The sequence below is a fragment of the Plectropomus leopardus genome, chromosome 13 (genome assembly GCF_008729295.1).
Source record: "Plectropomus leopardus isolate mb chromosome 13, YSFRI_Pleo_2.0, whole genome shotgun sequence".
NCBI classification, from domain to species: Eukaryota; Metazoa; Chordata; class Actinopteri; order Perciformes; family Serranidae; genus Plectropomus; species Plectropomus leopardus.
Genome location: NC_056475.1, coordinates 31,572,590 through 31,586,847, shown reverse-complemented (window position 1 = coordinate 31,586,847; position 14,258 = coordinate 31,572,590). Strand labels below are relative to the sequence as shown.

General features: G+C 41.6%; 1 protein-coding gene across 1 annotated transcript; it reads right to left on the bottom strand.

Annotated features, from left to right (window-relative positions):
* Positions 1 to 51: 51 nt before the first annotated feature.
* Positions 52 to 6,380, bottom strand: dlb (deltaB). Its single transcript, XM_042499789.1, has 7 exons — positions 6,329 to 6,380; positions 6,007 to 6,246; positions 5,744 to 5,801; positions 5,324 to 5,581; positions 3,002 to 3,363; positions 1,773 to 1,989; positions 52 to 1,062 (listed from the first exon to the last, which is right to left on the bottom strand). Exons 1-7 carry the CDS (start codon positions 6,377 to 6,379, stop codon positions 347 to 349), a joined length of 1,902 nt encoding a protein of 633 aa, XP_042355723.1. The 5' UTR covers position 6,380; the 3' UTR covers positions 52 to 346.
* Between the last annotated feature and the right edge of the window lie 7,878 nt (positions 6,381 to 14,258).

The window sequence follows — 14,258 nt, the reverse complement described above, 5'->3', positions numbered from 1 at the left end:
AATAATAACCCAGTAAAACATGTTTTGGGTGAGTATTTTGACGTCCTGTATTTGGCATGTGGTTTAGGTCCTATGAAGAGTGGATGGTGTTATTTGTTTCTTTGGGTCTTAAACATGAAGAGCTTTGCCCCATATACTTTTTCAATAATCTTTGTAAACCATCTTCATCACAATAGTTCATTTGTCCATATTTTGTTTCTTATGCTTACATTTTAATGGTACAGTATATTCTGCATAAGCAGAGTGTTTTTTTAACTCATGGGTTTTCTCCTTTCTTCACTGTGCCTGAAGAGAGAGGAGCATCAAGTGCTAATATTCATTTTCCCCTTTGTTGGCGTCCTCTGTTTCATCTGAGCCCGGCCCCGGAGCCCAGCCCCATCTCGTCCCTCCATAGGAAGTCCTGCCGCTCTCCTCTGGCCAGGCTGCTCTCCACAGGGTTATGTCTGTACCCGGACCTGCTGTCAGGGCAGAGGGAGAGGCTGAGACGAGCCGTGCCGTTGCTGATCTTAAACAGGCCGTTGGGGCTGAGAAAAGCTTCTCTCTCGCTTCCTCCCAGGTTGTTGACCGCCTCCAGGTCATTGTAGACTGCAGTGTCGCTCAGCTGCTTCCTCCCCTGCAGTCTTCTCTTCCTCCTTAAGTAGATAATCCCCACTACCAGAACCAGCACCAGCACGGCAAGGATGCATGAGACGGTGAGGGTGGCGGAGGAGGGCTGGGAGCTTTGGCGCAGAGCGGGCTTGAAGCTGGGCTGCAGCGTGAACTCGCAGCTTGGACCCATGAAGCCCTTTGGGCACTGGCACACCGGACCAGTAAAGTGGGTGAAGCAGGTGCCACCGTTCTGACATGGGCGGGCACCACAGGCATCAGAGCGCATGCTGCAGTTCTTGCCGGTGTAGCCCAGGGTGCAGGAGCAGGTGTAGTCATTGACCCCGTCCTGGCAGGTCCCAGCATTCTGGCAGGGGGACGAGGCACAGTCGTCAATGTTGACCTGACAGTTGGCACCAGTGAAGCCGGCTTGACAACGACACAGCACGCTCTGGCCGAGGTCCAGACACTCTCCACCTGCAAAGGACAGAAACACTCTGTTCAGCATCCAGGAGATCAGGGAGGACCATTTGTTTAACCCTTTGAACAGCATTACTGTTCTTGTGCTGCTTTCAGACACCTTTCACAAATATTCAAACCTTTGCATCCTGAAGCACATTGGTGGAACAGTGAACATTTCTTACCAAGTTGCTCATTGCCTTTTTTCCCATGTTTTCGGGGGGACAGGCAATAGGCAACTTGGTAAGAAATGTTTCACAAATTGCAAGAAATTAGTAGATTTAGAAAAAAAAAAAGTAAAAGCAAGGGAAAACTTATATTGATTATTATCATGATTGCATATTTCAAATGGTGTTAGAACATTATTATAATTTTTTCCAGGTCATTTCCTTGTTTATTTAATGTACTTTTTTGCTTATTCTTTGTTTCTGTTTTGTTGTTGTTGTTGTTGTTGTGGTTGTTGTTCTTATTTACTAATTTTTAGGTAATTTTCTTGTACTTTTCACAAATTTTATTTTTTTTGGTCACTCCTTGCCTTCTTCACGTGTTTGAAAGAAAACAAGCCAATTTGCTCAGGTTTCAAAGGGTTAAAGAGTGAGCCTTAATAGAAACTGCAGTACAGTGTACTGATGCTGGAGTGTGACACTGAAAGAATTTCGTCAGCCAGGAAACTGCTGGTTTGCACTTGAGCCACAAGATGTCCCCAGAGAGTCCTCAGCTGTGCTCACCGTTCAGACAGGGCCTGTTGCTGCAGCGGTCCAGCTTCTTCTCACAGTTGGAGCCGGTGTAGCTGGGGGGGCAGCGGCAGGTGTAGCCTCCGGTCATCGTCTCCACACAGGTGCCTCCGTTGAAGCAGGGGCCGTCTGCGCACGTCATGGCAATGATCTCACAGTTCTTGCCGTAGAATCCCTGTGGGCAGGTGCAGGAGTAGTCGTTCTCCAGGTCCTGAGGGCACAGGATGAAAAACCGGCATATTAGGTGTGAAGTCCTGCAGGGGAGCGTTCCATTTCTCAAGACGTTCCTTTCGTTTTATATTGTAGGATAAAGGACGAGGCCTATTAAGTATGAATTTGTACTTAAGTAAAGTACTTCTTCTTTACTTGAGCATTTTCTTTTCATGCCACTTTATATGTTGTTGTTATATTGTACTTGTTACTTCACTGCATTTATCTGAAAGCTTTAGTTAATTCACAAATTAAGATTTTTGCATTTTAAAAAACCCATAAGAATAGCTCATACAATATGATGTTCTGTTATTGAATAAATCACCAAAAAGCTGCCAACTATTTTGATAAACAATTAAGATATTTTCTATCTTTCTTTTTTATCTAATAATAATTTTAGGTTTTGTGCGGTGGGTTTTTATTTGTATTTTTTTTATGATTTAAGGGGGGGGGATTTTTTTAAATTTTTTTTACCAATTTGAGTTTCGAGAGATTTTTATATATATATCAAATTTTGAGGTTAATGGGGTTGTTTTTTCTATAACAAATAATTTTGAGGATTGGAGTGTTGTTTTGTTTTTGGATTTGTCTGTATGTCTGTGTATATTTTTACTTTTAATACTTGTAATACCTAATGCTTTAAGTAAATTTTCCTGATTATACCTACCTTTGGAATTGCTGCTGCAAGTGCTATGAGTCCATTCCAAGTGCAAGTGTAGTCATATTTATTGCAGATTCTCCTCGCCTGTCTGTTTTTATCTCCATACTTTTTAAAGCTAGTGTTTATGTTCTCGTGTTTAGTCTTAGGTGCCTTTTATTTAAGTGCTATCATATTTTGTCTGTATATAGACATTTATAATATATATACACCACTAGTATAAATGTTTTATACTAGTGAAAAGTTATTGTCCTTGTAATGTTTATCTTACATGTGATCTTGTTCCTTGATTGCAACTATTTTAGTATTATTGCAATTCTAAACTAAAGTGAACTTAATGTCATTGTATACTCACATTGCAGCTGCCTCCGTTCTTGCAGGGGTTGCTGTCACACTCATTGGTCTCCAGCTCACAGTTGGTGCCTCCAAAGCCAGGCCGGCAGGTGCAGGTGTAGCTGCCCTGGCCTGTGTTGGTGCAGGTGGCACCGTTGGCGCAGGGCTTGTGGTTGGTGCAGTAGTTAAGGTCCTGGTCGCAGAAGAGGCCCCCCCAGCCCTCCTGACAGTTACACTGCCACGGCTGGCTGCACGTCCCGTGGAGGCAGCCTGGGTAGCGGACGCATTCATTGCAGGAGGGGCCCTGCCAGCCCATGCGACACGTACAGCCCCCTGGGGCCTCGCAGTAGCCATGCCTCTCACTGCAGTCCGCCGAGCAGATGGCTGGGGGAGGAGAGGGGAAAGGAGGGTGTGTGATTACAATGGGCACGCCTTCTTATACATCTCACACACACATGCACATTTACAGCCCCCCTGTCTGACCCCAGTCCTGCTCCAGACTTCACTGTTGGTTAAGTATTAAGCCAAGCAGCTGGTAGGCACACCGCCCAAGAAAAATGCTTTCTTTTATCTCCCCATTTTACACACACACATGCACGCACGCACGCACGCACACGCACACACACACACACACACACACAAATCACCTTGAAAAATGTGTGTGTGTAATGGGGGCCAGAGCTCTTTCTCTCATTGTAATAGAGAACAAAAGGCAGATGGAACAGCACAGAGCATCTTGCAACAGAATAAAACACACCACCACAGGACGTCACTGAGAGAAGGGAAACATTCTGTGTGCTCTGAAAAGATTCCTGTCTGTGTCGGAGATCAGAAATCAACCTGAGTCATAAGATAAAAACATCATCCATGCCACAACAAAACTTCAGCGTAATATTTGGGGTCTTGGGAGGAGAGCAGGTTTTGTCTTGTTTTACAGATTTTCAGCCCCTCACTGTTTGTGGTTTGTGAGGAAGTGCAGATGCCTTTGGTTATATTCACTCTCTCATTCTATCAGTTTTTTTGACTTACTCATATTTATGTGGTGTTTTGTTCAAGCTTATGCTTCGAGAGTTTATTCTGAAGCCTTCCTCCTTTTGAGATAATAGTTTTCAGAAGGATGCTATTTACTTCATGTGTTTTTTTTCATAGTACTGATTTCATCCTGGTATTTGATTCTGTTTTATATCTGTCCTTTAATTTGCCTGATTTGATCTAATTGTAGAACTGAATTGGTTTAATTTTGTTTTTCATGTAACAGTTTGTAACTGTTTTAAACAATGCTATACATAATATTTATTTTATTAGTTTATTGTTACAATTAGAAACTACTTATTAATACATAATAAATAAATATCTTTATTTTTGTGATCCCAAGTGAAAAATGTGTATTAAAGTATACTCAACTGAAGTCCACTTGGTGTACCTTATGAGCCCATGATTAATATGCAAAAAGTGTGCTATTTTTGAGTATATTAATAGTGTACTTGATGTGTTGAATATATGTGATAGTGCTACTAAAGACATACTAAAAAACAATTACATATACATATACATACATATACAATACATTCTTTTTTTTTTTTTTTTTTTTTACTAATGCTGTCCTTTTTTAAAAAAAAAAAAAAAAAAGTAGCCTACTTAAATCCAACTTTCCACTCTCACCTTTCTACTGGAAATACTTTTTCAATTACAGCTTAAGTGCACTTGAAATTCATAACTGGTTTAAATAAATTGTACTTAAAATGTCTTTTTAACAAATTTTACTTTTATCCCAAATATATTAAAACTGTATTAATTGTTATCTAAAAACTGTGTTTAGATTAACTTTAAGTAGAATGAATAAAATAAAAATATAAAAAATAAAAAGTACAGCATTAGTAATAAAAGATGTACTCAAGCATATTTAAATTAATCTTAATGGTGTTTCAAAATAGTACATTCAGGTCCACCTAACTCTATTTTAGTATGTTTTTGGTACCACTGTGTAACAGTATATATACATACATATATATATATATATATATATATATAGCACATTCCAAAATAGCACGCTTTTGTATTACTCATGTGCTTGCGCAGCAGGCGACACTGAAACTACACAATAACATGAGGACAGGTTCAAATCTATTGAGAGCACCATCAGTACACTCATTGTACAGCAGGATGTGTGTGTGTGTGTGTGTGTGTGTGTGTGTGTGTGTGTGTGTGTGTGTGTGTGTGTGTGTGTGTGTGTGTGTGCGCGCGCGTTCTCCCCCCGCAGGTTAGTCACTGAACTGCACCCAGGGAACTGGAACAGAAGTAAAGTAGTAGTTTTATGTACTTGTTAATGAGGCTTAACACTCACGCTCAGAGCAGTAGTTTCCCTTCCAACCCTCCAAGCAGATGCGATTGCCCTCCTCGTCGCAGGTGTAGTGTCCCAGCGTGTCGTCCCTCGGCCTGCAGTAGTCCGCGCAGCCGTCTCCAAAGTAGTACTCGTCGCAGTAGACGTGGTAGGAGTAGCGCAGCTCGCTCTGCTCCCCAAAGTGCACGTCCTGGGACCAGTCCTCACCGATGGCAAGTCTCCTCCGGGTAGCCAGACGGCTCACAAGGTTGTTTTGGTTGTCTGCGGAGAAAAGGGACGTTTTTTTAAATACATGTTATCTCGCAAGAAAGCTGCGTGTCAGGTGGAAACCACACTGGCACGCCGCAGCAGCGCATGAGGTTTATCTTGGCTCAAAGTTTTATTGATATCAGTGAGTCCAGTCAGATTGAAGGAACAACCTACCGGTGTATTCAGTGGGAGATTCAGCGTTCCAGGCCTCAATGATCAACGAAAATGTTCCCTGGAACAGAAAAGGGGCATTTAGTGCGAAGCAAGAGAAATAAACAGTGAAGCATGTGGGTGGCCTATTTTACGCACTTTTCTGACTTCAATACGTTTATGGTACATAGACTGCATCTCCACTGTGTATCCAACCCTGTCCCATCTGCAGCTTACAGCACTCCAACACATCACTATCGTTTGTGTAAATGTGATTATCCATTTACCGGCCACTTGAAGTGGAAAGGCACCCTGATGGGAGCGCTGCTGGAGATCGAGGTATGATCGGCTCTGATCACGTTCGTGTGTCCGGTCCCAAAGGTGCATGGCGGCTCTGCAGAGATCACATCCTCCGGGTGTTTCAGGCAGATTCTGAAAAAGATATGACAGTCCCTGTGTCTCCTGCAGATGCGCTGCGCCGTGTGGAATGAATTAATTTTCAACTCAAACACACCAGAGGACAAAACCTGTAATGACAGAAAAACATAGTATGAGTCCCGCTGAAGAGACCTTTCCAGATGATTTCAGCACATACAGAAGTGAACTTACCACGTGCACTGAGGCTAGAGCCAGGAGGTATCTCAGGTGTAGGTGTGCCATTTCTTCTCAGAATTTGCTCTCCAGCTCTATGTGGATATTCAGGATGTTCAGTAATATTCCCAAAAGATGTTGAGGAAAAAAATCAAAAAAGTTTCATCACTTTGAACTCTGTAGTCCTGATGGTGTTTCTTAAATCCTTGTCTTCTGGTGATAGTTTCCTCCGCTGTGCTGTGGTCCTTATTTCACTTGTTTAGGTTCTGGTGCGTAAAGCCGCGGAGAGGTTTTATACCCTCTGATACTGCGCGTCACAGGCAGAGAGGCGGAGCCGGAGCAGACCTCAGGGGAGCAGCCTAACACAGGGGGCCTGCCCGGGGGGAGGGGGCTGTTACACAGCCCACATCACACCTGGACCAAGCGCTTCATAGGAATATACATTACAAGCTGCTGCTGGACAGATATGTTACCCGGGAAGAATGAGCTCATTTAGGTGATGGAACTGAATCACCACAAAGGTGTTGGATCGACCAAAAATCTACAACAGACCTGAAAAACAGAGAACTCCCAGCCCTTCGAAACCTGATTGACAACAGTTTTCTTGTGCTGTGTCCAGACTCCTTTCGCAAACATCTAATCATTTGAAACGTGAAAACATTGGTTAGATTTTTTCCAAAAACATTGGGGAATGGGCAATCGGCAACTTCTCATGAAATGTTATGCAGATCGCAAAAAAATAAAAGGTGCCAAGAAAATGCCCTGAGTTTAGTTTAAAGAGAGAGAGAGAGAAAAAACAAACTTTTAAATGACTAGGAAACAATATCCAGACAACTACATAATTGTTTTAGTTATGTTTTTGAAATGATGTTATAAAATAAATGTATCATTATATTATAATTTATATTGATTATTTTAATTTCATTTTTTCCAGGACGTTTCCTGCTTTTACCCTTTTTTTCTTTTGTTAGGCCTAATTTCAGGTGATTTTGTTGCTAATTTTTGGGTAATTTCTTAAGTTCCTCACTGCCTTTTCCATGTTTTGGGAATATATTTAGCTAATTTGCTCAGGTTTCAAAGGATTAATGTTTTTCTTTATAAGTTAGTGTCTAGATAAAAACGACTGCGGGCCTAATATGAAACACATGACATCCAAGAGAATAAACAATTATTTCGGCGTTCACATTTGGAAAATTTGTCAAACAAAGAGCGTGCCAGGACATTCTCTAACTGAAGCATTTCATCAAAGATGGACTTCACCATTTAACTTTAACACCAATTTATAGATCATTGTTCACAAAGTTCTTTTTCTTGCCTGTACAACAAAGATCAGAAGGAAGCGGGGAAGAATGGCACATAGCTTTTCTTTCTTTACATAGAACATTATAATTGCTGTGACGCGTGTGGGCTGACAAAGAGCGTGCAGGTCCCGGAGCAGCAGCCATTGTGCGTCAAGCGGCCATTCAGAAATCCTCTGATGCGCTCCTGGGCCTGTGTGCGTGTGTGTGTGTGTGTGTGTGTGTGTGTGTGTGTGTGTGTGTGTGTGTGTGTGTGTGTGTGTGTTTTTGCGGAGTTGCTGCAGAGTTTGGACTATCATGTTGCTTTTGTCTGGACCTCATGCGAACAGCTGTATGGTAATCAACGGCACATGGTCGACAGTGTGGGGCTCCACACACGGCTATTGTCTCCCCCAAGCGTCCAGCCCCCAGAGCGCGCGCATGCACACACACGCACACACATACACACAAACACAAACCGCTAACCACCTATTGATTTAGACAGAGCTGCGGCCTGCCGTCGGTTTCAGCACCTGTCGCTGGCAGGATGGTGGAGGGTAAACACACCATAACTGTTGTTTACGTAGCAGAACTGATCACCTCTGAGAACAACTTGCATGACTGATAAATTAGAACAATAACCAGCCTCAGAATAAATGAGCGTTTGCCCCTTGAAAATAATATCGTACACAGTTGAGACGTGTGTGTTTGTGTGTGTGTGCGCGCGTGTGTGGAGATTGTAGATGGGCGGGGTGACGGTCCTATTGATATTCTAATTAGAGAAGGGGACGCGTGCCTGAGGTGGCCCCTACACATACTGGCACGCTTGCCTGCAGGACAACAAGGGAGGAAACTACACAGCTGTATGGAAAGTAAACTGAGCAAACAGTTTAACAACCATGGCTCCAAAAGTTGATCCAAGGGGTCATCAAGGGCTTTCAGGGGGACAATTTTGATTTTACCACAATTTCTACAGATCATCAAAACTCAAGAACGCTCTAGATTAAAACTGTTTCAGGCTTTATTCCATTGTCTCACATGAATACAATGAACAATAAATCAACACAAAAGATGTTCCCCAATGTTGTAGGGGAGAGTGGGGTTAATGGGGACAGGGGGACAGTGCATTTTGAGAAAGTTAGAGGGCAACTGTGCCATTTGCCATATTTAGCCACTCACCCTCTTCACTTTCAAACTCAAAGTAGTGACTTTCTAACTATTCCTGAAATGTTATTCATTTTCCGACGTAACAGCATTTTTGCTTTTGTCTCTTTCGTTATTTTCCTTCTACAGTCTGTTTTTAGTTTTGCTATATACAAAAAGCATAGCATTGGATGGCTGATTTTCTGGCCTACCACTTGGCTAGTTTTAGCTGTGTGAATCTTTGCTGGTAGCACAGATTGCCAGGTTGAACGATCCAATACAAGGAGCGCAAGGGTGCCTAGAGGGCAGGCAAAAGGGGTGATGTGTGGGTCTGACAAACCTCGAACTTTCATTAGAGAGTCCAGTGTTCGCTTACCATCCCGTCCGATATGGAAATATGCTCAAACAAAAAGAATTTACGGCCTCTGTATAATCTGACTATAGAAGTAATTTGTTGAAACAGCCAACAGTGTGTGTATGTCCGTCTGTCTGCTGCTAATTTTGCAGATAGCTAACAGACCAACAAGCCTAATTTTTGTGTGCATATTTGTCTGTATGCTCGAGGACTTCTTGCTATTGGGGTTATTCATAATTGTAAGAAAACCAGTTTTATTGATGGCTCTACCATCACTGACTGCTGACTCCTCACTCCTCTTAAATGTCACTAGTGGCTGTAAGCTCTCCAGAAATCAGCTTGGTTAAAGTCAAAATGCCTAACCGTCTGTTGCAGGCCACAGTTTTGCCTTAATCATGGCAGAAAACTGACATACATATAAGAGTTTGGTCTCATTTTGAACCAAAGCATCTGCAGATTAATTCAAAATCTGATATATTATGATGCATTAAAGGTTGACATGATATAAGATGAATTAGTCAGAATTGTTTTTTGTTATTTTTACTGCCATCATGACAATAAGGAGCCAGAAAGGGGCAATTCCACTGACCAGTTCCATAGCCCAAGGTTTGTAGCAATAAGGTTTTGTTGTGTTTGTCAAACATGTTCTCATCCCAAGTCATCACATATTGCAGCTTTGCAGCAGATGCATGCTCCAGGTATCCCTTTGCATTTGCTGTTGACATTTTGGGATGTCGCTACCTTGATGTCAACACAAGCACATGGTGGGATTACACTGTGCATGATTATGTTTAGACAACAACAGAACATAGCAACCAACACTGGAATATCAACAAACGCACATGCTGCCACAGATGGTTAGGATTAGGGGAACGAGGCACATGGTAAGGAAGACATCACATTCAGACAGGAAGCAAACAGCGCACTTCGACATGGAAGTCCGGGGTTTGTCGGACTCATCCACCGCCCATTATTGGCAGTGTGTCAACCTGATGCCATTCTGCTACGTATCATGCACACTTGACAGGTTCCGGCTGGCCAAGTCCGCAGTGACGCCACCCGTCCAAGTATCATGTGGACACTGCAAGTGCCATATAATTAACCTGTGACTGCTTCTGTCTGGCCACATTCTCAGCTGATGTCATCCAGCAGCATATACATATGAAGGCAAAAAGTGGCTTTTGCTGTCAGTATCTCATGCCAAAGGTTCTGTTAAAATGGCAGTATTTGACAACTTCGTAATGAGACCGGGCTGGTCCCCCACACTGCATCATCTCCACAACAGAAGCACTTCAGAAGCAAAATGTTCTGACTGCCTGAAATTTATTTGGTGGATTTGATCAGTTTTCCTTGATATTTGTGCTTCTGTCAAGTAAATTATTCAGCTATGTAGTTAAACTGTTTCTTTTTTTGTCTGTATAGTTGTGTTAATTGTTTTCTTGCTCTGTTGTGCTGTAGCCTGCAAACAAAGTTAATACTTTCAAAGTCCAGTTATGAACAACATGGATCAGAGATTTTTGGCTGTTTTAGTTATTAACAAAAACATTAATCTTCATAGTTATATTGTATCTATATTCATATGTGACTATTAGCAGGAAAACTAAACAGTCATGTATTTGTATTTGCTCCAGAAACATGCTGTAGCCAAGCTGCAGAAATAACAAGAATTGTTGAGAGTGGCTGCAATCAGCTCAGGCGACCGACCGGCAGAGATCTGCATTTCACTGAGTGCATGTCTTTAGTTTTAAATGCACTGCATCCATTTCTAGTGGAGGAGGGTGAGTGTGTCTCTGTGTCAGTAAAGCAGATGGACCATGCACCCTCTCTGCTGTTGTCATCTGTATCACTTGCAGTGTGTGACATGAGTGTGCCACGGGGCATGGGAACCAAAGAGGAGTCATGTCATCCCCCTTGGACCTCCCACCAGTGTGAGTGGCCGGCATCTGTCCCATCTACAGCCCACAGCAGCTTGGAAATCCCTCTCCCCAAGGACACTTGGCGAAAGAGAGGGGGAGCTGCTGCAAATATGACCCCTGCAGGCTCTCAGGGGAGAAGGCAGCCTGTTGTGGCCACTCCTGCAGGCCCAGCCTGCTGTCTGACTGCAGAACAATAGGAGGTGTGGAATGGGAGTCTGGTGGGTCGTGATGCTCTGGTTGTGTGTGTATGTGCCTGTGCATACATACAGCCTCAAATTTATGTATGTCATTTGGTTGATTGGTTGATCTCATTAGGACGGGACCTAAAAATGCACACAGCCCTGCCATATCCCTATTGTTCAAATTTATGGCTGAGTCAGAGGGGCGTGAGGTATGTGGAGGGGCATTATTAGGCAAATCACTGGTGAGCAATAATACAGACAAAAATACTGCACTGTATTTTATGTCATCCTTAGTGAAATCAATGTCTGAAACATTTAAGGACATCTGTGCCTACTTAGTTAATCTACTTTGACTTTAGCCTTCTTCCAGACTCCTGCAGGACAGCAGGTTGACAGTGATACAGATACAACTACTGTACTTTCCCCTTAATGTCTCCATCTACTTTCACCTCAGCTTTGAACTCTGCTTACTGCTACAACACACAGAACCTTTATTTCATATTTTAGCCTCATGGTTAGAGTTCTTATGATAAATCAAGCCAAGATTTATTTATTTATTTATTTATTCACAAGGGGCATAGACAAATCAACAACAGATGACCAAAGTGCTTTACATCGATAAATTAAAAATGAATTAAAATTACAACTGGATAATTAAAATGTAAATAAATGAGCAACAGACAAAATGGATCATGTTCGTTTGTGGAAGAGCTGTAAAAATGTAATCCAGGCTCTTTGATATGAGTGTCACAAACTGGCTTGATTTATTTCAAAACCAAGGGGATAAGGCAATGAGCAAGGACAGAAGAAATGAATTAAAAACAATTGCCAGAAATTAGCAAAAAGTACAGAAACATTTAAAAGGAAGGGAAAGTAAAAAAAAAAAAACAGGACATGCTTAAAATTCTGTAACTTAATTTTAAATACTTATTTGTGAAAATTATAAATGTATTTTTTCCCTAGATTTTTTCAAAATCTACTAGTTTTTTGTAATTTGGGGAACATTTCTTACAATGTTGCTCATTGCTTTATTTCCCATGTTTTTGAAAGAAATTACACCAATATGCTCAGAATTTAGAAGTTGAAATGCTTGAGAAAGGTGTTTAAAAGCAGCACAAAACCAGTTTGAAAATCTGTTTTTTTTATGGCAACATAAAAATATGATGTTACTCTCAAAAGAGCATGATTCCTTTATAATCCTTAAAGTTGTTCATTTTCTGTATAGATTTATTACACATATACCAGTTTGTGCCAGTTATCACGTATTATCCATCAACTCATATTCTACCCCACCATCATTATCACTGTTCCATAGTACACTAGGAAAACATCAATCAGTCATCATCATTTACTTTGAATAGGTACCACTTCCTGCCTCCTTTGCTGCAGGAGAGCTGGACTCTCACATTTACCATCATAATATCTGTAGTGCTGATGTGTTGGTTACTGAAAACGTGGGCCAAATAGTTGATAATGGGTTACAAAGAGGTGTGTCTCAATCCTGTTTTGGCTAATTGTTCTGAACAGCTTTTGAGCTTTCTACTGTTGTGACCACACGCATCATCCCCCGGGGGTAAACTGGTTCTGTGTTTCTATAAACTTGTCTTTGCCTCCTTATTGGCTCAATGACCCTGTTGTCTCAAAGCCTGGGTTTCCTTGGTTGCTGACTTTGGTTAGTTAATCTCTTAGGTAATTAGCTGTAAACCTTTCCCACCAAAATTATTTGCATGCAGCTTTTTAAACATGGGTTAACCCGCTAAAAATGGGCTATAGACAGCATTTCCATTCACAGTAGAGCAGAGCTGTGTACACAGCTCTGTAGCAGACAAGTATGTGTGTGTTTGGGTTTTTATTTTTTTGATGTGTCACATTCAACACCACAGACAGGCTTGAGATCACATAAGTCAACAGTAGAAAGCAGCATGGACATAGGTCTATGAAAACTCTAAGAGGATTACTTCTCTTTATATATCTCTTACAAGGAACTTATTCACTTTCTCTTTGGTGCAGACTAATTTGGATTGATGTTTTAGCGCTGATTGGGCAGAGACAGACAATATTTAGTGATAGTGTGTCAATGCATTTTGCTGGTTAAGAAGCTGAAATTAGCAAGTTCACTCAGGTGTTGTGTTTCCATCAGTGTCAATCAGAGCCAGAGATAGAGGAGATAAATATCAATGACTGCTGCAGTCATTTGACCCAGGTGTGAATGCCGATTGTGCATCGCATGTAAAAGCCAGATGTTAGCAGGTGTGTTTTTGGGCAGTGAAAAATTGGCTTCAGTTAGTTTACTAACTTAATATCACAACATAACAGTATTTAGATGCTTTTGTGATACCACAATGGAAAACATTATGTTAAAAGTTCAAGTACAGCATTGAAAATCTTACTTAATAAATAAATGTATAGAAGTGTAGTAGCATGAGACATCCTGCTGAATGGCTCCATTCAGAGCGTTAGATTAGCCTATAATTTATATCATACTGTTTGATTTTTATTACTGATACACTGACAATGTGAGCAGCATTTTAATGTTGTAGCTTGTTGAGGTGGGCAGTTTCATCTTCCAATAGGTACCTTACCCAGGGGGTGTAGATTGGTACAGGGTCAGAGAGCATTTGTTAAAGGGAAGCAAAGAAACCATATAGCTGGAATTTCTTCGAACTAGCATTTGTTGAGAGGCGAAGTGCACCTTTAACAGGTTGTGAATCAATCAACACACCTTAAAAGCCATTATGACAACTTCCTGTCTTGCGCGGTCAGTTTCAACTGGATTATGTGAGCTGGGGATACTGTTTTTTCTCACTTGGAGAAATAAAAGTGGCAGAGAGTCATTCCTGTGCGCTCCAGCAGCACTACACCCCTGTTCCTCTCTTTTCCCTCTCAGCAAGGCTCTTACATCGACTGTGCACATCCTTAAAAACTAACACGACACAGATGCAAGATGTATATAAACATGTATATATGTACATAAACAGCAGAGGCAGTGTAGAAACAGAGCGGATGTGACACAGCAACGAGGATTACAAGTGGCAGAAAGTACAAGAATGTGGCTTGGAAATGGATTCACATTTA